A 22,216-nucleotide genomic window follows, 5' to 3' on the forward strand; every position below is an offset into this window, starting at 1 on the left:
GGGGCAAAGAACTAGGTTCATCGGAAGCAAAAAATCTCCTCCATTATAGTGCCTTTCAAATATACTGGCTACTGTGCCGAGGGCGGGCTCCAGGCGGACGCCGGGAGCGATGTACGCGGACGGCTGCCGCTTGGGGCGCTGCCGTGCGGGAGTGTGCGCGTTCGTCCGGCCCGAGCAGATCGCGCGGTTACCTCCGAGCTGCGTAGCAGACGGCAGCGGCAGAACTTCCCATTCCTGCTTGCGACGAAAGCGAGCGAAAGCGACGGGAATTCTGTCGCGCGACGAAAATTTGTCCCGACCATTCGACAAAAACGATCGTCGCGCGACAAAGCGACGGAATTCCTGCCGCTTTCACTCGCTTTCGTCGCAAGTGCGAACGGGCCTTTATGCGCAATCTCCGCCCCACATAAAACAAGCTCTTGCTTGTCGCCTGAGCATACGGTTGATATCTGACTACGTTACACTGTGCTTGCCAGCGTATTTAAACGATGTCACTAGGTTTGAAACGTACGCGCTCAGCGTGCAGCTTTGTAAACGCAAGCGGTCTCACATACGCACGCTATTTTGCTGCTAATAGAGTTTTAGTACAGCGTTTGTGGCCTTTGCATACGCTAAACGCTAAATTTTTGCGTCCCGCTACGTAAACACCGCGAGGGGAGTTTGTTTTAGTAGAGCGTCTCATCAGTTTTGCGTAGCGACACACTAATGCATACGGCGCCATCTGTCAAATGTTTTCCGAAATGTCTCGCCGGCTGATCTGCTAGCGGAGTGCCGGAGTGTTTGGACATTTTACGACTATCCAAACAAGTGCAAACAAACGCTTTCCCGTCAGTGTTGAATGCAACACATGGGTGCAGCTTGCCAGAACACGGGTTCTCGCTGATCGAGTGCGGCGTTGGTTTGCTCTGCGCCTTCCCGTTCATCGCCGCTGATAAAGCGATCCGATCCGGCGCGTTTTGTGCACGGGTTCTGTGTCGGTTGAAAATGTCTTTTTTCACATGCCGCCGGTAGTAGGAATTACAACCACCGCAAAATAACACCCGGCACCAGCGGGGCCACATCTGAGACCGCGCTTTTTGGATAAACAGTGCGCGGTGCACCAAAGGGAACGAGCGCACGATTCTCCCCGCGCGGCTGCGAGTTCGCCGCCGATACCAACTGCAGCTACGTACACCGCGAAAGGGCAAGGCCAGGCCGCACACATGCGGCCAGGTCTTTCGTTCGCTTTTCCAGCCTTTAGAGGAGTGTCCATGGTGTCTACAAAGATGAAAAAGCCGAAAGAGCTGGCGCGTAGCAGACGGCAGTCTGTGGGAGCGCAATAGAGGAAGTACGTCACCGCTGAGGAGCGGAGCATCATGGGAGGGGAGGCCAACAGCGAAGAAACAGTTGAAAGGAGGAGGAAATACGGCGCGACGATTATGCGCGGTTTTTGATTTACGATTTCTCAGCTAATACTCATCGCTTTAACAAAATTCTTGCAGGAGGGGATTGCTAATACATTGCTTTATTTGGTTACATGTACATCCATGCATCGGCGGAAGGCATTTCAGGACCCCTTTAAGTGGTCAAAAGGTATGCAGGGGCTGGCTGAGACACAAGGTCAATGTCCTCTTCCCAGGCTACAGGGGTCGACTCTCCAGAACTCGATTAAGAGCTCCAGATCTTTGCTGACGAACGGACATCAAATCCACCTACAAATTCACGCTTTCTTACATTTGGCTTCTGAAAACTGGTCTTGGCTTGTAATAAGCACGTGCAAGTAGTGAGTTTTGCTTTAGAATCAATGACGTTGTTTGACTAGCTTTTATAAAAGTAAATAATCTGCAGTCGTCGGTACAGTAAATTCATTCAAATTTCTCTCGTAAGGTGTGGCAAATGGCACGAAACATGAGGCCGTGCCAGGAACTTCATAAAGGCATTTTTATGTTGCAAAATGAACACAACAACAGACATGAGTAGGCTTGTAGCTACTGCGGTGGCTTTTGCAAGATTTATATTCAAGCAGCCGGAACCCCCAAAAAGGGAAAAAGAAAAGATGCTTTTTTCTTTAATGAACCAACTCGCCCTGTGCAGAGCAAACCCACCCACCCCTTCTGTCAGATTAGTGGCATAAGTGTAGTTCAGCAAAAAATATAAACCCCGACCTCCATCCTGAGCGCGGGACCGCTCGCAGCTAAGCCCATGAATGCATATATGGCAATAACGTAGCTCTGACGTATCCTACACTGATGCAGTGAGCTACACTGGCAACAAAGCCATGGTTGCGGTGACATCCAGAAGCCACTTAACTGTATTTACACAATTCTAACACACCCCCGATTATAATGTGCATAAACATTTACTCAACGAAAATTTAAAAAGAACATGAAGCCAATGCTACTTCACAGATGTAAAGGACATGATACCATGTGCCTGGCAGAAAACGTTTTATTTTGTGCACGGAACTGTGGCAGTGAAAATTTCCCGTGCTTCCTAAACTTGCTCATCCAGCTCCTGCTGGCATTAAAACTAAAGTGGGGGACATTGAAAGCCGATTTCAGTTTTGAGCTTGATTGTAACCCGCAAGCAAAATTGAAATGAAAAAGGTGGGCTTTAGAATCTTGCAAATATGCAAAACAAAAATCACGGGCCTTAGAAGAGAAAAAAATATTGGCATCAGCGGGGCTCAAATCCAGGTTGTTTGCAACAAAACCTACGGTTCTACTTCTGGGCTATTGAGTCTGAACAGTAAGGTTCTTTCAGTTGCTGAAGACAATAGGAGTGTTCCAAGCAAACCGGTAGGTGGCGCTGGGTACATGAAGGAAGTGGTGTGCTTGTACACCCAAGGGAACGAAAGCTCGTGTCTGAGGCCTAAGGCGAATTGGCTGCGATGTCAACATACCCACAAGGTGAATTGGCTGCGACGTCAACATACCCACTCAAAGGAGCACTCTGCAGCGTTACAATGGACCTTAATGCTCAATCAGTCAGTCAGTCAATCAATCAATCATTATTCTTCCAGAAAGGTCTGGAGGGTTCTTCAGGGCTAAAAGCCGCTCTAGGCAGCTTGACTGGTCCCTGAAGATCGTTAAATTTTGCTGCAACTTTTTTTTTCGCATTCACAACTCACAAGAAGCACTTCGGTGTACTCAAAGTTCTCATTTCGTGCGAGTCCCAATGCTTGCACAATGTGGCATACCCACAGAAGGCCAACACTTACTGCCGAATTTTCTGTAGAAGCTCCTAAACTCGCAATGGCTGCAACACATTGCATACCGTGTGCATCAGAAAGAGTCAATGATAAAGATTGGGTGGAACGCAAAGCTTTCTTCCACTGCAAACCAAGTTGAATCGAAGTACAATCCCTCAAGAGATTGGTTCATTGTCTGCCCATGACGGCAGCCGGCGAGGCACCGACTAGTGTTTGCAATGCAACGACTATGTGCACTAGCGTCTAATGCCGAAACGCGTTATGGTGAAGCCAACTTTCCCACGTGCTCTAATGAAAATGACGATGATGATGATGGCATTAAAGTGTTTGGCACTTACCCACCCGAGAAGGGGGCCAGAAGCGGCCAAGGATAAAGTGCCTGCGCTTGATATGCCTCTGTGTAAACCCATTGTGTAACTTGGCTTTCCTGCGCCGCATTTAGGGCGTAACAATTTGGTTTTTGGACTGTGAAGACATTGGCTTTCGACTAAAGAAAGCTTTGCGTTTCAACCATCTTTTACTTCACCCACAGCCATCATCATCATCAGAGAAGGTTGGCTTCAGTGCGTTTTGGTGTGGACGGCTACCATCAGTGAGGCAAAGAAAGCTTTGCTTTAGATAGAAGAAACAACCAACAAGCCTGTTAACTCCAAACATGAGAATGCGCTCACCTGCCGTCCCCATCGGCTGCGGCGCATCATGTAACTGTGCGATATCCTGTTTCCATTGATTTGATTGATTGTGGGGTTTAACGCGCCGACACAACGCAGGCAATGAGGCGCGCCGTAGTGGAGGGCTCCGGATTAATTTTGACCACCTGGGGATCTTTAACGTGCGCCGAAATCTCGTACACACAGGCGTTTTTGCTTTTCGCCTCCATCAGAAAAGCGGCCGCGGCGGCCGGGAATCGAACCCGCGACCTCGTGCTCAGCAGCGCAACGCCTTAGCCACTCAGCCAACGCGGCGGGTTATCCTGTTTCCATGTCGGTGCAGGCTGAGCACTGACTGACTGAACAAACTTTTAACGTAAACTTCATTCAGATAATTTATATAATTAGGAAAAAAGAAATGGCCACGCGACCACAAGCTCATTTCCCGCAACAGAACCTATGATGCGATTGGCTGAGGCCGGCAAAAGCAAACACAAGTTAGGCAGGACTTACAAGCTTTCCAAACGAGCTATTTGTGCTTAAATGTAATGCATATTCATCTTACAGCAGTAAGAATGGTGCGGTAAACAATGAAAGTTGCGAAAATACATGTAAACAAAGAAGTACCTATGCGTATTGCTCTTGGTACTGGGCGCACTATGCTTTTTTAAGCTGCACAGCACTGCGGCGCTTTGGGGTTATCTTACACGGCACTGGCCGATTGGTGTAAGTGGCATTGTCTTATGTGACCGTGTTTCTCAAGCATACCCCGCGTTTCACGAAACAATTACTTTATACCATAACAAAAAAACAAGTCGGGTGCAAATACGGTCAAAAATAAAGCAACGGTGGACATCAATCCGCGGCTCCGTATGCTAGCGCCATCGGGGAGGACTGACGGTAAGCAAGGCTGCAGAGCCTAATGACTCACTGGAGGTTCGTTTGAATACCCGCCTCTGTGACTTCGTGGCAGACGTCACGAAAACACGCGATTTGGCGGGTGAATCAAGATTCTAACCGAAATCGATTAATTTCTCAGTGAACAAGGCATCGCTTGCTGCCGGACAAGCGCTGGGGGCACTGTAAAGCAGTAAATCTTTCGAATAAACACTTGTACTTCGTCTGCATGGCATCTTTAACTCTACTGGACGATTGTAGTTGGGCCTGTAGTTCCATTTGTTCGCATCACTTGAATGCTAACATGCAGTTGAAAATTATGTTTCTAGTGCTGGCCCACATGAAGTCGCTCGTGCCCATAACACATCACTTAGTTGGAAACTTGAAAAAGTTTTTCAATACTTCTTGCGGTTTTTCGGTTTAGAAACGTCTTTCGTGGCTTGACACGGAAGTTCGAGCGCCGGTAGCTCTACCCTTTTTTTCTATTTCAGGGATTTCTTTCTATTAAAAAAATGCTCCCTTAGATCAGTTCTGTGCATTATTTTCGTAAACGAGTGTGGTTTAGTAGTTTCCACGCCAGTTTAGGTGTGCAAAACCAGAGGGCTTCACAAGGCACCCACCAAACCAGCTAATCCGTGCACCAACAAGACACGAATGCCTTCGCATTTTCAACCTGCTGGTGTCCTCGGAGTTCCTTATCAGTTGCTGAGCTGTTTTTCTTGCCCTGTGATTCATAAAGCCACTTTCAGGCTGCATTGCAGTCAAGGGCATTACCCAATTACACCCTTCGTGGCTCAACGATGGCGAGTCACATTTTTGGGGTGACCCCAGTCCACATACAGCTAGGTGTTGTGGAACCTCTAGAATAGGCATAATCCGAACTAGCTGGTTCATAATTCACTTGGTTTGCAGTTCACCCTACAAAAACTAATGCTAAAACTAAAATCTAAAAAACTAAAACTAATCAAAGTGGTCGGCACTGTGTGCTGTCACATTTTTGTTGTTGCTTAGCATTAGTTTTTGTAGGCTGACCCGTAAACCTTGCGGAGCTCCTCCAGTACACACTATGTATACAAATGTGATTTTATAGAAAAATAAACTCCGTTTTCTGTTAAAAGAAACTGTTTGTAAAGAAATACGGAGCAGCTGACAACAGAATTCAGGAGCAACATGTGAGGACCGTTGCACACTGATCATCTGTTTCTATTTGTGTGTTTCAGGCGATATTCATGTGCCACACAAGATAGTCATGTACAAGTAAACAAATAAAAAACAGCCACAACAGCCATGTTTGACCGATATTTTTAGTCACAACACACAGGGTTTTCAAAAACACTCCACACAAGTTGCTTTATTCAAGCAGTCCTCACTAAAAAATGCTCTGCTAAAGAAACTTTTCGGCACAACACAGACTATACAAACTATACACAGACAATACCAGTAAAATGAACAAAATGAGAAGAATAATTATCAGTCATGTTTCCGCTTGTTCAGAGTTGCCAGCTAGTAGGCCTAATGGACAAGCTGTGCTCTTCTCATTCAGTCGTTTAAATTACAGTTTCATGTTCTGTTCCTACATGAGGTTGCATTTTGCCTTAATTCTTTTAAGTTTACCTCCTCATTATTTGTTATTTTTGCTGTGTATGTGGACCAAACACTTCACCGGCATGGACACAAACTAACCACCCCCCCCTATTCCTATCCTGCCTCGATTCAGTTGGGCATTTCTTCTTGACCTGCTGCATGGAGTAAGAAACAAGACAGGAGGGAAACGATTTCCTAGCGCAGCCAGAGAATGTTACAAGTACTTGGCCTAGGCTAAGCTAGCCGCATCTGTTGCGTAAGAAGAAACTGCGCAGCTGCCGTGATTGACATTTCACTCTGCAGGCACAGAATGAATTGTGGCCGCTATCATTTCGTCTGCCCGGTGTCACAACTACCTCCTTCATCATTGCAGATGTAAAGGTTTGTAGTCCATGTTGGTCTTCACTGTGACATTATGGTACCTTGTCCGCACTTGCTGCAATGAGCCGTTTTACCTCGTATATATTCTTGCTCCATGACCTGTTGGCAGGGGTGGTGGCCCAGTGCAGAGGTGCCACTCTTGGCCTTGCTTTTATACTGCCCTGGTGTACACTGAGCACAACTTGCCCCCCAGAAAGGCTGCTCTCTCTTGGGACAGGTTCATAAAACAACTCTAGTCGAGCTACAAGCTCGCCATCCCCAAAACAGGCCCAGTGCTCGGCAGCATGCCCATAGAGTGTGCCTAGATAAGTTGGTGCATCTCTGGCTAAGCCACGTGTTTGTGCAAGGACCAGCACGGAGTAAAGTCCTGTTTTGCCCTGTGCTCACCTTTTATCCTTCCCCCCCTCCCAAAACCCATGCATGGTTTTTCCAAACCAAAGCATGTCCAGCAGCTTCTGTCCCCAGGCTACCCCTGTTCTTCCACTGCACTCAACTGCCTTGGCCTCCTAAGCAAGTTCATAATACGAGCAAGCCTGACGTAGCTTTCTGCTCTGTCAACTGCTGTCTCATGTTGGCCCGCCATGTTGGAAAGCAAAGCTAAAGGATGGCACACTCAGCACCAGGTCCGGCTGTTGCCCAAGCGCTCCTCCGCTGCCGTTGGTAGAAGCATCCAGGTAGGGCCACTGGTCAACGGCCATCCTCCCGTTCCGTGACTGGGTGGGCTTCCCTGGCCGCCCTCTGCATCAGAGCTCAACGTCAGGGCCCTGCCCGGTTCAAAAGCGGCACCAGGAGACCAAGGGCTAAACCTGGCCTGAAGTTATTCTCAGTTGCACCGATCACAGCGTTTCAAACAGCTCATTAAACTATGGTGTTTGAAATGGGCACTCAAAATGGTTCCTTGTCACTGGTGCCACCAAAATTTAATGAGCTGTAAAATTAGTTCCAAGCGATGTATGAAAAACTGCTTCGATTACTGCATTCATCAGGGTTCATAGTAATGGAAAATATATAATTTACAGCTTTATGACCAGCACTGCTTTGTTTGCAATTGGATCAAAAACGTGTAATTATCTCTGATTATCTTGGGAACTAATTAATTGACCAGCTGAAAACATAATGGCATATTTGAAATCGGTGGGGAAAAAGCAGCAAGACCGACAAGTTTCACAAAGTTTACTTGAAAATTAAAAGAAGTTGTTTCAAGACCTTAAGGGGGGACGTGGCTTTCAAAATCAACTTTTTTATTTCTTTGTGGATTTTGATGAAAATTGGCACAGCAACTGGAAATGCTTCCGTGATAACACCGTAAAAATTTCAAGCTAATATTTTGAAAACTTTTTTATGTATTAAATTTTTTTTCTGTTCCGCTTGTACCGAGCTTGAGCGGCTTATAAAACATGACAGAAAATTTGTTCGAAGTGCTTTGCATTCCCAAATGAATGGACGAGGTCGTGACAGTTTTAGAATTTTTTTTTACAACACAATGTATTTTAGTTTTCATTTTTTTAGAGGTTAATGTGCAATAGGCATGTTGACTGTGAACGATTATTTGAATAAAAAAATCAAAAAACAAATCTGGAAAACCAAGAGTGTCACGACCTGAACTGTTCATCAAGGAATGTAATGCAAGAAACGGAATCAAAATAGACCCAGCGGTCACAAAGAAATCCCTGGTACAAGCAACACAGGTGGCAAAAACAACTGTTTTGAGAAAACGGCTTCCAAAGTTGCAACATAGGTTTCACTTATCAAAAGTCGTCACGGTTGTAGCCTTTCATGTCCTTTTGAACATGGGGCTTCTGGAATGCCTTGCCTTTGAAATTGGAGTGCCTTTTACAGCCTTTCTCTTTCCAGAAAACATCATTTTCAGCTCCTCTGTGAAGAGTATATACCCCACTTTGCAGACCAAACGAAGGGGGAGATGGGTTTCAATGGGCTTTCAATGCAAAGTAGGTTAGCTGGTTGGCTGTATCGCACTGAACAGCCTCCTTTTGCAGTGTTGTCACCATGGCAACAAGTTAAGCATTTTTTTTACTTAAATTTGAACATTTTTGGCTTTTTTTTATGTTTTATCATCTTGCCTGGCACAGCAACTTAGTACTCATGCGTGCAGGTGTTCATTGCCAAAAGTTTGCATACCACAAGGATGAAAATGAGCTACTTTGAAGCTTGGTAGAGTATTCTGCATAACTCCCAACTTCAATGCAAGAGCATATTTTTTTACTACTTTTGACATTCAAGGCATCCAATATTTCTCGCAGCAAAGCCAGTATGCCCTGAGCAATGGAATCAATAATTTCACTAAAAAATCACTGTTAAATGCTGCGACAAACGCACATTTTTAATGCAGAGAACATATTTTTATTCCTATATTACTAACTCAAACCTGTTTGCATGAAAATTACAAGTGCACGGGAAACGTTGCGCAAGAAAGGCGATATGGCTCGCGCGCATCGCAGCGCACGCTTACCGCTACATATCGAACTTTGATTATAGCTGATATGGCTGGTCAGGTCGCTTTTAAGATTAAATCTAACGTCGCAGGCATTAATTACAACTACTGGCGTTCAATCGTAACCGGTTGCCCAGTCATGTGCTGCCCCAATGCGCGTCGGCTATGCCGTGCGCGCCGCAGCGTTTGACGCGTCGACCGTTTCTTTCTCAAGGCTAGCGAGCCCACAGTCAAAACACAGCAATAACTAAACGTGTAAACATCGCAAACCCGACCAAAAGTTCACTTCACGAACCGCTATCGCAAGCGCGCACACCGCGTAACCCTCCGGGGTCTGGCGACGGTAGAGTCACGCGCACCACGAAGCGTTCGATGACCTCCTCCTTTCGAGCCACGCAACTTCCCGTAATCTGGCTCGTTATCTCCGGCATTCCCACCGCGATAACGTCCGTGTTGAATGCCATAGATTGAACAGAAACTCGGCCGAGCGAAGCGGCGAAAATGAACTCAAACCGCTCGCTACGCAGCTCAGGCGGCCGCCATCTTGCATTGCGCCCGTGACATCCAATCAGGAGGGTCGTTGTTCTCCCCCCCGACCGAGGACCAATAGCGCTTCAGCATCTATTTCTAGCTTCGTTTGTGCGTCGTTTCTTTTCTGCCGTTTGTGCGTTTGTGAATGAACGAAGATAAAAGAGACGAGCAGAACCGGAAAGACGATCGCTCGGCCGATCTAACCATATCAAAATGGCCGCGCCCGGTGGCACCGGTGCGGAGATAGAGCGCTCCGAAAATTGCCGTTTTTTCGCCCTTTTGCGCTGATAGTTTGTCACCGCGCCTGACAAAAGTATTTTTTTATGCCACTTAGCGACGCTTTTCAGCCTAAAAACTTTGCAGACGCATAGAATAGGAAACATAGAAGCCGAATATGTGGGTTTCAAAAAAACGATGTTTTGGTCATTTTTCCGAAGTTGAAAGCCGCGTCTCCCTTTATTAAGTGGAACTACCTTGCGACTAAAACCGACACAAAACAGCCATCTTTGAAACGGAGAAATTCAGGATTCCGCCCCTGGTGGGAGAACAATTTGGCAGCTGGGAAGAAGAGCACCCCAATTGGAAGCAACACTTGCCTCGATGCTCTGTGCAAGCCGTGCGTCCGCCCTGGAGGCCACCAGGCTGACCACCCGGGCGTGCGACGCACCTTGGAGGCGTCCCACACGTCCTGCCCGGTGCAGGTAGTCGGCCGCCCGAGCCGGCAGCTCGAAGTTGACCACCTGCTGGGCACACGATGTGTCCAGGCCCCGCGCAGCCACGTCCGTGCACACCAGCACGGGGGCCTCGCCACTTACAAAACGTTCGTACTGTCGCCGCCGCTCCTGCACACAGGGGATAGAGCCACACTCGCACGACAGGCACCATGGGCTTCTTTCATGCTGAATAAAGTGCGGTGGTCATTGCACTGCATTTTGTATTTCCCAAACTTTAAGGAACAAATTGGTAAACTACCACTTGTCCCAATCCCAAAAAGCTTTCAGTGATGTTGTGGGATATCAGAATGGCACACTTGATATTTGGAATTATCACCATGTCGAACTATTTCGCGATCCCCTTGGAGTTCAATATATTGGGGTTTGGCTGTAGCTTAGAATCAGCATCCATTTAAAGTCATGCCGTAAAATTTCAGAATACGGGTTCAATTCCCAGCTGCGGCAGCCGCTTCTCTGATGGAGACAAAAAGCAAAAACGCCCGTGTGTACGAGATTTCGGCGCACGATAAAGATCCCCAGGTGGTCAAAATCAATCCGGAGCCCTCCACTGCAGTGCGCCTCATCGCCTGCGTTGCGTCAGCGTGTTAAACTCCACGATCAATCAATCAACCATAAAGTTTCAGAAATGTTTAACCACTGGGCTGTAGAAATGTAGGGCCCCCCTTTGGCCACGTTACAAGGCCTGTGCTTTCCACTTTCCTTTCCCTCCACTGAGAGAGAATAAACTTCATTATTAGCAGAAAATTTGCGGAGTGGTGTCCTGATTTCAGGACGCCATTCAAGGTACCAGTTAGGGAAGCCCTTGCTACCTACCAAAGCTGGTCGTCCGGATTGGAACTGGATAGCACACTCTCACGAGACGGACGAGGAATTCTGTCTACACATATTGAGGTATTTAACAGCAGAGCTGTTTAAGCTCGAGTTCCAGCTGTTCCAGGCATTGCTAAAAATTTGGCACAGCGAAGTGGAGATAGGAAAATGACAGGCCAAGAAATGTGAGGTGAAGTGACAAGGAGACAAGGACCCAAGGAGCAAGTGTGGGGAGTGTGCGTAGCGGCGCAGATATTCGGGTGGAAAAAGCGAATCGTGGATTGGCTGCACCTAGTGATGATGTGCAGCTGTTCTCCTAGTTGAGAAAGACTTTGTGTGCTTGGCGGCATCAGTATCCGATCCGTATAACACGTTAGAGCTATACAAAAGCCCAGTTAGAGCTATAAAAAGCCAATTTAAAGCTATAGAAAATGCAAAGTTAAAGCTATTGAAGATGACAAGCTCTATCATTTCCTGAGTCTTCGCATCTCAATTGCAAAGGTGGTCAAATTTTTTTTGACACCCCAACTACATATGTCAAAAGAGTATCAGGTTCACCACAAAACTGATACAGAGCAACGCATCGGGTGGGAAGCATAAGGTGCAATAGGAAGGTAGCAGTCGCTTCCGTGAGCGCATGTCAACTGATGTGATAGCCCCCACTTCTTTTTCAAGTTTTTGCACTGTTTTACTTTATGTTCTTATTTCTTGTACACATTCTCTTGACGTCGTGACGATGTGATGATGTTCTTTCTTTGCACTTCTTACTTGACTTGTTGACGTATACATAACATAAGACTAATTATTGTACAACTTTTTATAATTTCCACTACAAGCCCCCCATTACCCAATGCCCTGCCCTGCTGGGCCTGTAGGTAATTTGAATATATAAACAAACAAACAAACAAACAAATAAATAAATAAACTTCATCAGGTGGGGAAACACATTTGTTTGAAGCAGCCTAAGTGAGCGCTCCTGGGCTTTCGTTAAAGAATTGTCTGCCGGGAATGCCACAAGGGCAGTAGCCCCGTACAATCCCCCCGTTTCCCCCTCACCCGTGCGGGCAGTTCCCCGTGCAGGTGGGCCACTTGGAGCCCCTGCGAGCGCAGCAGTTCGGCCAGCCAGTGGCAGCCGGCGGACGAGTTGGTGAACACCAGCTGCGGGCCCGAGGTGGCGTGCCGCTTCACCAGCTCCACCAGCGCCCCGGCCTTGGCCTCCGCCCGCACCCGCATTAGCCGGTGCTCCACGTGGGGCAGCAGCCGGTGCAGCTGCGGGCTCGTCACCCGCACCAGCTCCTCCCGCCCACCCGCTCCCGCACTCAGCAGCAGCTCCTCCAGGCACTCCCAGCTGGGGCGCGCCGCACCCACCAGCACCAGCTGGGCTCCGGGACGCACCGACTGCACAGTCACCGCGACAGCAGCGCCAGAGTTACTCAATATCACCAGCTGCGAAACTCCCCATAGGCCCAGTAGAAAAGGAGGTAGAGGAATAAAAGGAGTAGCGGCAGCTCGGAACTGTGGTCTTCTGCCCCTCTTCCTTTCACCCGACCCTTTTAAAGGAGCCATGAAGAGAAAACACAAGTTTGGTTCATTCAAAAGATTGTCTCGTTAGAATCATACTGACACCACTTTTAACGTAAACTTCACTCAAATAAGCTACATAATTAGGAAAAACGGGAATGGTCATGCGACCCACCCGCTCATTTCCCGCAACAGAACCTGTGATGTCACATGAGCTAAGCTCTGCGATTGGCGGAGGCTGGCAGAAGCAGACGCAAATTAGGTAGAGCTTACAAACTAGACGAACGAGCGATTTGCGCTTAAATTTAGGGCACATTCTTTACAAAGCAATAAGAATGATGGGACAAACAGTGGAAGTTACGAAAGCACATGTAAACATAGAAGTACTGATGCGTTCTGCTGTTCGTACTGCGCACAGCATGCTTGGTTTAGCTGCACAGCATTACGGGGCTTGGGGTTGTCTCAGACGACACTGGCCGATTGACACAAGCAACGGTGTCTTACGTGACTCCATCTGTCGAGCGAGCACTGTTTCAGGGAACGAATATTTTCTCCCAGAACAAAAACAAGCCAGGTTTAAATGCGGGCAAAAACAAACCAAACGCTTGCCACGGTATGGTGGCGCCATCTAGGTTACGGAACGTAAAGAAACGCGGGAACAAACCAACACCACTGTACAGGGTGGAGACAACCTTTGAACAGTCCCGTGCCGCCGCAATTGGGCCAACGGGCTCAACGCGTTATTCTTTTCGCTTCCCACGAGACCTACCAACGCGAAACAGACAATATGATTCAAACTTCTTCAGTACACCGCGTTGCGGCGATAATTTTAGCGCGGTTTTGACACAATTACTTGCTTCGGCGGCGAGCGAGCAACCGAACATGGCGGCGCCAGCGTTACGTGTCTCTACCCTGTACGGCGGATGCGTGAATGAAGGTATTCTAGGCTGCAGAGCGGTCGGTTCCTGTGATGTCACTTGGGACCATGAAAATGCACGATTGAGTGGGAAAATCAAAATTTTAACCTAAATTGTTTAATTTCTCAGTGAATAAAGCACCGTTTGTATCCGGACAAGCGCTGGGGGCACTATAAAACACGAAATCTTTCGAATAAAACCAATTTGCATTTTCTCTTCATGGCTCCTTTAAGTGCGGAGCACTTTCACTCACTGGACCCAAGTAGAGCCACATGGCGTTCCATCGTAGCGGCTGTCTTCGCGGTGTAACCCAGAGGCTTCGAAAGGCAAGCAGTTTATATAGTCATAAGCATGCGAAACTTGCGAACCGCTGGCGCTTGTCATACATCTCCCCGTTGTTTAGCGCAAAGAATGCTGCAGGTACATTTGAGGCAAAATATACGTAAATAACCGGCAGCGCCCGCATTCATGTAGTTAGGAGCGCTCATTCGGTTGGTTTTTACGATAGCAAGCGAAAAAAACTGACAGTGCAACATGAGGGAGGAAAAGCAAGCACAAAAAGAACAACTTCCACTGGCGCAGTTTCAGGCAGGGAGCGCGTGAGCACTGCGGAGGCGGGAAATTTGACTTGCATTGGGTGGTAGCAGTGAGCGCATAATGGCGCTACAGCCCGTTATGGTGAATCACTACTCTGCATTTCCAACAGCTTTCACCTTGAATGTAACGGCTTTGATTTTTTTGCAAGCCCCATGTATAAAAAACTGGCCTGCAGTGGGCTCCCTGTGTTGGGAGCAAACGGGGGTAAGAATGGGGCAAGTGGAAATGACCTGTCGCCTTTCAGCAGAAAGTTGAAGTCTAACACTGAAACGCTTGCAGCTGCTCCCGTAAGTCATAAAAGAGAAACCATGGAAACTTACATAAGTATTACCCAGTTTAATGTTTCCTAATTCGAAAAGCAAGCTTTATTTCATAAAGCTGTTCTATTAAGCGAATGTTTAGCAAAGTTCAGTTTTTGTCCCCTAGGTAAGGCCCCTAAAATTTCAGGGGGCTTACTTGCCCCTTAACATCTACAAAGCAGGGGTGCTCACACAGCCCAGATTCTGAAGCAGAGTTTCACAACTCATGTATATTGAAGAACTCTGAACAGCACCTCAGGACACCCCCCCAAGCTGCCACAATCCCACGACTCGTCAACAATTTTAAAGGGCCCAGCAACGCTTTTTTTAACCTTTTTCTAGTCTTAACTCTTTCGTTACTGCGGGAAATCGACCGATTTTTAGGGGTCTAACAAAACATTTTTTCTGTGCTGAACATATTGGTTAGGCACACATTGCAGTGACACCATTTCCAATGACAGCAGTTTTAATAATGTTTTCAAAAATAATGATTGCAAAAAAAATAATCAAATTCAAAATTTTTGTCCGGCTGTTGAAGAAAATAACACAAAGGAAGTTGTGTACAACAAACCACCAGTAGTAGAAAACATTTAGAATGTATATTTTGAAGGTAAACATTTCAAAAACCCATCCTAGAAAAAATTGATTTGCTTGGAACAATTTGTCAGATATCAAAGAAAATGCTAGCACGCGTGGTGCCCGCGCCTTGTGGTGAAGGCCAACCTCTATTTCAAATTTCGCAATTTTAGATGGTTCTTCCAGAGAACCATCAAACATTATAAAAGACATCAATTACTCCCCACGTGATGTAAAAACACCTTGTCAATGATTACTGTGAGCACAAACATCAAGACAAGCAAATGATGCGAAGAAATCCACATGTAGTTGAAAACCAGACTTGGTGGTGGATGCTTGCTGACGTTCTGATCGTCACTTATCTGCCAGAACTTTCATTTGCAGTTTATTCTCATCTTCTGACTCCCTATAGTAGCCCTGCTCTCAGGAATAAGGTGCAATGCACTAAAATCATGCCCAGCAAGCTTTCACCAAGCAGCTGTTGCGTTATGAGGAGAGTTCAGCACTACGAGCCTCCTACATTGCAGCGCCACCTAACATTTTCGAAAAGAAACACTATCACTCCTCTTGGAGACTTTGCCAGAATAGACAGTTCTGCTAAAAAGCAACACTACACCTGCGGAAATACATCTCGGAGAAAAACAAAAGTGGCCGGTGAACAGTTGGCGGTATTGAAGACCAAGTGAAGCCCTCTCCTTGTCTGAACTGATATCTGATGACTTGATGTTACCTTTCGACTTTCAGTTGAAGCTGTTATCACAGAAGTAATGCATGGGTGAAGTGGAAGAAGGAGTGGCATGCTTTTTTCGAGGAACAGTAGCGGACGACAGAGGTGCCATGGAAAATCAGCTTGAAGTTGGGTAACTGCATAGCAGCGTCATGAATTTCGCAATGCAAGAACGAAACCGCAACTGCTGGAAACTGGCTAAAAATGACAGGTACACTTGTTAGACATGCGGGGAAAATCAGACATAAACTTTGGCAGAATAAAGCTACCCTTTTTTTCTCTGACCCAAGGATCACTAGCGAATAGCTGGTGTCATTTTTCAGGCAATTGTCACCTCTCAATGCTGTCGGACTACAAAGCTGACTACATAATTTGGTATTAGACTTGCTAGGAGCCTCTTGATAAAAAAAATTAATGGTAATGCAGCCTAACCATGAGTGGCATGCTTTTTGTCAAGTGCAACAGCCACGCCCCCTTTGACAAAAACACACGCACCTAAGCTGGCAAAAAATGCTGTCAAAAATATCAGTGTCGCCGGAGCAGCAAATTTAAAACTGATTCCAAAAGTGCAGTGCCTACACTAACCACTGGTGCGCATTAGGTGTAGAAAAAACGACTACAACTTGTTGAAAACTGGCATTATAAAGCACCGATTACCGGTGATCGATTTGAATAGGCATGGTAATAAAAGAGTTAGATGCTTTGACAACGCAGACAACCAACACATCCAGTACTTAGAATAAGGGGTCGCAAAGTATACCTCAGCCAAAAATTACTGCTCTGCGCCCTTCAGACAACTTAGAAACTGGCTCAAAAGATTTTTCTCGCTTTCCCGGTCTTGGCGTTGTTTGAGTGCTTAAAGAATGTCATTACATCGATGTTGTGGCTATAAGTCAGCTTTCGTTCAGTTGCAGCAATAAGCACGTTTTGTAGCCACTTGAAAAATAATCACCAAAAAAAGCAAAGCAGAAATGTACAGTGCATCTGCTGCGACGAGCAAATCATGCACATTTTCTTGAGCCAACCGCTCCTCACACGTAACACGAAGTTCACATTTTGTGGTCTATTTTTTGTTTTACACCAAGAACAAGAACGGCGCTTACCTACCTATTTAGAAAACAAATAAAAATGATCTTCACCTAGGGCAACTGTGGCGCCATCTTGGGGATCTTGACAGCCGTTGTACTGTGGCGCCACCTTGGGTATCCAGAGCAAAGCACACAATGCCCCGTGTACCCGCCGTGAACCGGCATCGCGTGCTTTGATCCAGATACCTGAGGTGGCGCCACACTACAATGGCGGTCAAGATCCCCAAGATGGCGCCCCAGTTGCCCTTAGGTGAAGATCGTCTTTATTTGTTTTCTAAAAAGGTAGGCAAGTGCATTCTTGCTCTTGGTGCCAAACAAAATAGACCACAAAATGCGACCTTCGTGTAAAGTTTCAGCCCAAGCAGAGGAGTAGTTTGTTCAGGAAATTTTTTTTTAAAGATGTCCGATTATCAATGTAACATGGAAAAATATGGGTATATTTTTCCATGAAATCCCAGTTGGAGGTAGCACTTGTTCCTGCCGTTCTCCTTCGTCTTTCGTCCAAATTTTGCACTTTACACATCTGGAATCACACACTTTCTCCCCTAGCTGTCGTGCATTTTCCGAGTTGTACTCCGTGACCACATGAAGTGGCTGCAGCGGATAAACGGGTCCGTGCATGCAGTTCCCCTCCCACCTGAGCGATGTGGAGCGAAGCTGGCCGGAAGCTGTCGTCCAGGAGGGTGTCCACTTCATCCAGCACCAGGCGGCCCACCCGGCGCAGGTCCACCCCGTTCAGTCCACCCGGGGTGGACACCTGGTGGGAGCCGCAGGAGAAAGAACACCACTAGGGGAACACGCCAACTGGAGCACCACTGTCAGCGTAGCATAAAACTTTAAAAATGAACACGGAAGTTGCACCTACACTTCGTTTAGATTAGATTACCGGGCTTAAACCATAAAGCGTGTAATCCCTGCCTGCATTGTACAAACAAGTGTAGAGCCACGGCAAAAGTGGCACAAAGCAAGGTGGCATTTGTGGCACCATTCCAACATTTTAATCCCCGAGGTGCACGTTCACCCTGATTGCAATTTCAGTGACGTTGCTATGTTTAGCTACCTCGCCCTTGAAATTAAATTTCACTTCACATACATCAGTTATTATTACTCGCGTAACCAGTCGTGTAATCAGGCGCACATGCCCGAACACGTCGCGGCAATGCAGCGCGTGCCCCAACTTCTGGCGTGTTGATCGCTCCACTCCCAAGACGCGAGAGCTTGGTGTCAAATACTGCAACAACTCATCGTTTTATAACATAGTAATGAGTCCAAGGATTCACTTCACAAACCCTGATTATAGACACATGCACTGCATTTCACACTCAAGCACAAGGCATGGTGAAGTCGTCGTCGTTTTCAATAGACTCCTTCTTTCGAGCCGTGGGCAACTTCTTGTTCTGGCACCAATCTCAAACATAATCCCTGCTTTAGCATCACTGTTCAGTACCACAACAGATAGAGTGACTTAACAGGAATACAACTGACCTCGTAATGTATAAGAGGGAAAATATCGGTGAAGTGCACAAAACCCTTTAGCTACGCAGGAGACGGTTTAGCTTTAGCTAAAGGTTTTAGCTTTTAGCTTTTAGGTTTTACCTTTAGGTTTAGCTTTAGCTTTAGCTACGCAGCAGACCCAGTGACCATGCTTTTGTTGCCACGGCAACACCCAATCGGAAGCGTACGCAGCTGGAGAGCCAATCCCGCTTCAGAAGCCACAGTCTGCTTCATTTCACAGTCTTTCTTTTCCTGTCACTTGAGCGTTTGAAAGTGAGCGACAATAAGAGCGGAGACCGTAAGGCAGAAGAAGAGGGTTCAGTTGACCTTGCGGTACCCTGCCCTCGCAAAAAAAAAACGGCGTCACTTGGGCTGCTTGGAAAACCATGTTGTTAAATCGGCCTTTTTTTCCCACTAAAACTAACATGAGTGTTAAAATCCGTGTCTTTCAGGCTCTTGTGTGGCATTTTGGCACAATTTTGTAATTTTCATGCTTTTCGAGAAGCCTGGCGCAGGAAAACAGAGTTGTAGCAAAAGTGCGCAATATGCGCAGCTGTCTCACCCCTGCTCTGATATACATTAGTATGAAACTGGGTACATTGTACTAGCGATAACAACAGGACACAGAAGAAAAAAAAAAACACAGGACGAATGCTAGTTCGTCTTGCGTTTTTTTTTTCTTCTGTGTTCCGTCCTTAGCACTAATACAATGCACCCAGCATCCATGAACAAACCAGCCCAACTTTCTGTCCTTAAAGTACGAAACTCTATGGCTGCAGCCGCCTTGTTACATGGTGCCACGTCTACTGTGAAACTGTCAGGGCCCTGCAAAAGGGGCACACCCTCACCAGCAGCCGGTCTTCCCCCGACGAGTGGCTGCTGTGCGGCCCCCGCTTGGTGGCCAGCAGCAGGCGTGCCCCGAGGCCGCACGCCAGGGCCAAACTCTGGGCCTCGTGGGCCAGTTGTGCGGCCAGCTCCCGGCCGGGCGCCACCACCAGGGCCTGCCCCTCGGACTCTTCCAGCAGGCCCTGGAGCAGCGGCAGCAGGAAGGCCAGGCTCTTGCCGCTGCCGGCCTCGGACAGGCACAGCACGGGACGCTCCCGCTCCCGCCCCAGGACCTCCAGGCACTCGCTCTGCACACACGCACAAAGTTTTTCAAGTGTGCACCACCAGTGAAATTCCGCTTCGGAATCCAGGATTCAACGAGCACCCCTTCTTCACCGAAGCTGAGGGGAAAGTGTATTTGTTGGCACAAGGCACCTGGTGGACAACTAGACTCTGCTAAACATGGCAAAAAAAAAAAAAAAAAAAAAACAGCACACAGAAATGGAACGGAAGGAATGGAACGGAAAACAGAACTAGCCCGTCTTCAAACTCTAGTACTCTGCTAAACACTTACTTTTAGTAACACAACCTAATAACATAAAGCTTGCTTTTCAATGGAGGAAATGTTGAATTAGGCAGTGTTTACTTATGTTTCCACAGTTTTTCCTTTATTTGAACTTACAGCAGCAGGCACAACCACTTGAGTACAACTTCAACTTTTTGTCAACAGAAGGCAGGCGAGTCAACTTGCCCACACTGGCCCCTCCTGAGACAAATAATCTTTTTAAAGAACCAAACTTGCATTTCGTCATTGTGCATCGCTAACATAACATAGCTATTTAAAAAACTGGACACGTCAGGTATATTGTAACAGCAGGAAATTTATATTTTTTGGTCTATTTAGTGTCAGTGGTTAACGAATGACCAATATCAATTATGCATGTGTATATGCATGTTTATTATTTTGACATGTCTCTGTAATAAAATTCAGTTTGAAGTCAGTGTTTGTCCTGTGTTGTGCTTTCACTTTCACACTTGTTTTTTGCCATGATGTAGTTGCCATGGTAACCATGGAACCAATATCGATCTCAACAGACATTCTATTGTGAAGGTATGAAATATGTAGCCCACACATGACGTGTGAAAACAAATGATTGAGAAGGAATCACTGGCAACAAAAATATGAAAATCGTTACCAGGCTGTACTTCCCTGCTGGTAAGCAGATCTCAGGTCTGCGATTTACCTCTCTCAAAGTGGCACTGATGGTTCAGTCATGAATGCACACTCATGGAAACACGGAATAGCTCTACTACCTTGCGCAACAGTATTCATTGTACACGCACAAAAATCTATTTAGTGTATTTTACTGAAGTTGACGTTAAATTTGGCACTGAAGAGGCAATCTTCAGAATAGGAAGTGTCTATTCTCACGGCAGCCATGAAATTTACGTACCCGAAATTCTCATGCCAGTTGCATTCGATTGGCTAAGCACACCACATTGAGCATTGCTGGGTAAAATATTCCACGAAAACCCTTTCTGCCGATGGCTTTGGTGGCGCTGGTATAGTATCCGCTTTGATTCGAATCCTGAATAGGAAAACTTTTTTTTTTTAAAGTATTCGTTCATCAGGCTTTTGTAAGCAAATTTGGCATCGGCCTTTTGTTATGCACGACACACAGGACTTATACTGTGTTCGGTTTAAGATATATTGTTATCGGTGTAGATGGGCGGGTTAAGTTACATTGGTTTGGGTTAGTTTAGGTTACGTAGGTTTCCACAGAAGCCTGGCAGGCTTTTCTCCCGGTTGCCGTGAGAATAGGCACTGCCTTAAATTATAATTAATTTCGGGCATCCTAACTGCGCAAGCCTGAGTGGTTCAAGCCCTGCGGGGGAACCCGTTCCGTTTCTCCAGTAACCACGAGTATTGTACACTCACCTGCACGGGGCTCGGCTGGGTGATGCCTCGCGCCTCGAGTGCGGCCACTAGGCGCCGGTCGAGCCAGTCAGGAAAAGGGCCCGGCTCCAGAGGCGGCGGCGCATCGGCCAGACGGCGAACCGTGAAGTGGTCTCCGTGGCTTTTCGCGCGCGCCCAGCCGGCTGAGGCGAGCGGCTGGTCGGGCGTGGTCTGGCCCCAGTTCCAGTTGAACTGCGGCCGCCGGCAGCTCACCACGGGCCGACGAACGTTGCCCAGGCGGCTGCGACGCTGCAGTGCGGCCCGGTCCTCTTCCTGCAACTTGCGCCGAAGCTGCCGCATCTTGTGTTGCAGGTACACCGGCGTGCGAAGCACTTCTTTCCCCGCGGCATGGCTTGTCAGCTGCGGAGAGCAGTAGGGACGGAACAGATTAAAGTACGCCAGACAGCCCAATCGACTAAAAAACGTTGAACAAGACTCGCACTGCCAGAAACAAGTCGATCTCACACCGCGAAAGTTCCACCCGTCTCGTGATGCTGATGTAAACAAACATCGGTTTCCCCCTACGCAAACTGCATCGTCAAGTTGCACCTTGGTGTAAACCGTCGTAGTAACAGGCAACCTACCTGTCTACACAACAACACGTCAAGTGGGCGGTTCACATAAACTGTCTTAGTAAAAAGCACTGCTGCTCGTAGCGACATGTTCTCATTTCAGGGGTTCAAATAGGTTTATAGCTTCTCATTCACGTGTGTTGCAGCCATGGAGAAACTGCATGCGGATATGGATCGCAACTGGCTACGTCTTTCTAAATGTCTGTGACCCATGGTTTGTTACAGCTACTGAAATGATCCAATCAAACCAGTGGCGACCGGGATTATCATGATCATAAAATGGAAAGCCGTCCTGGTTGGATAATTGGAGTAATTAGAGGACCACAGCTGATCCCACAGTGCACAGTGTGATGCAGTTTTATAAAAAACTGTTGCACTAGTGAAGTACTCCGACACCAAGGTACCGACACCGCA

General features: G+C 47.1%; 1 protein-coding gene across 1 annotated transcript; it reads right to left on the reverse strand.

Annotated features, from left to right (window-relative positions):
• Window positions 1-6,021: 6,021 nt before the first annotated feature.
• Dbp21e2 (putative ATP-dependent RNA helicase Dbp21E2) lies at window positions 6,022-21,980 on the reverse strand. The gene is made up of 7 exons (XM_077682032.1): window positions 21,815-21,980; window positions 21,213-21,590; window positions 19,297-19,581; window positions 17,592-17,711; window positions 12,286-12,627; window positions 10,282-10,527; window positions 6,022-7,440 (listed from the first exon to the last, which is right to left on the reverse strand). Exons 1-7 carry the CDS (start codon window positions 21,890-21,892, stop codon window positions 7,390-7,392), a joined length of 1,500 nt encoding a protein of 499 aa, XP_077538158.1. The 5' UTR covers window positions 21,893-21,980; the 3' UTR covers window positions 6,022-7,389.
• Window positions 21,981-22,216: the final 236 nt, after the last annotated feature.

Source organism: Haemaphysalis longicornis, unplaced genomic scaffold (genome assembly GCF_048455015.1).
Source record: "Haemaphysalis longicornis isolate Haplotype H1 unplaced genomic scaffold, Haemaphysalis longicornis Haplotype H1 scaffold_8, whole genome shotgun sequence".
Taxonomy (NCBI): domain Eukaryota; kingdom Metazoa; phylum Arthropoda; class Arachnida; order Ixodida; family Ixodidae; genus Haemaphysalis; species Haemaphysalis longicornis.

Bases quoted from the DNA above. Each gene is read 5' to 3' on its own strand.
- Dbp21e2 (XM_077682032.1), bottom strand. From the start codon at position 21,892: ATGTCGCTACGAGCAGCAGTGCTTTTTACTAAGACAGTTTATGTGAAC. The intron at 19,582-21,212 runs GTGAGTGTACAA...GCGTGTGTGCAG, and splicing joins CCCAGCCGAGCCCCGTGCAG to AGCGAGTGCCTGGAGGTCCT. The intron at 7,441-10,281 runs GCAAGTGTTGCT...GCTCTGATGCAG, and splicing joins GGCTTGCACAGAGCATCGAG to AGGGCGGCCAGGGAAGCCCA.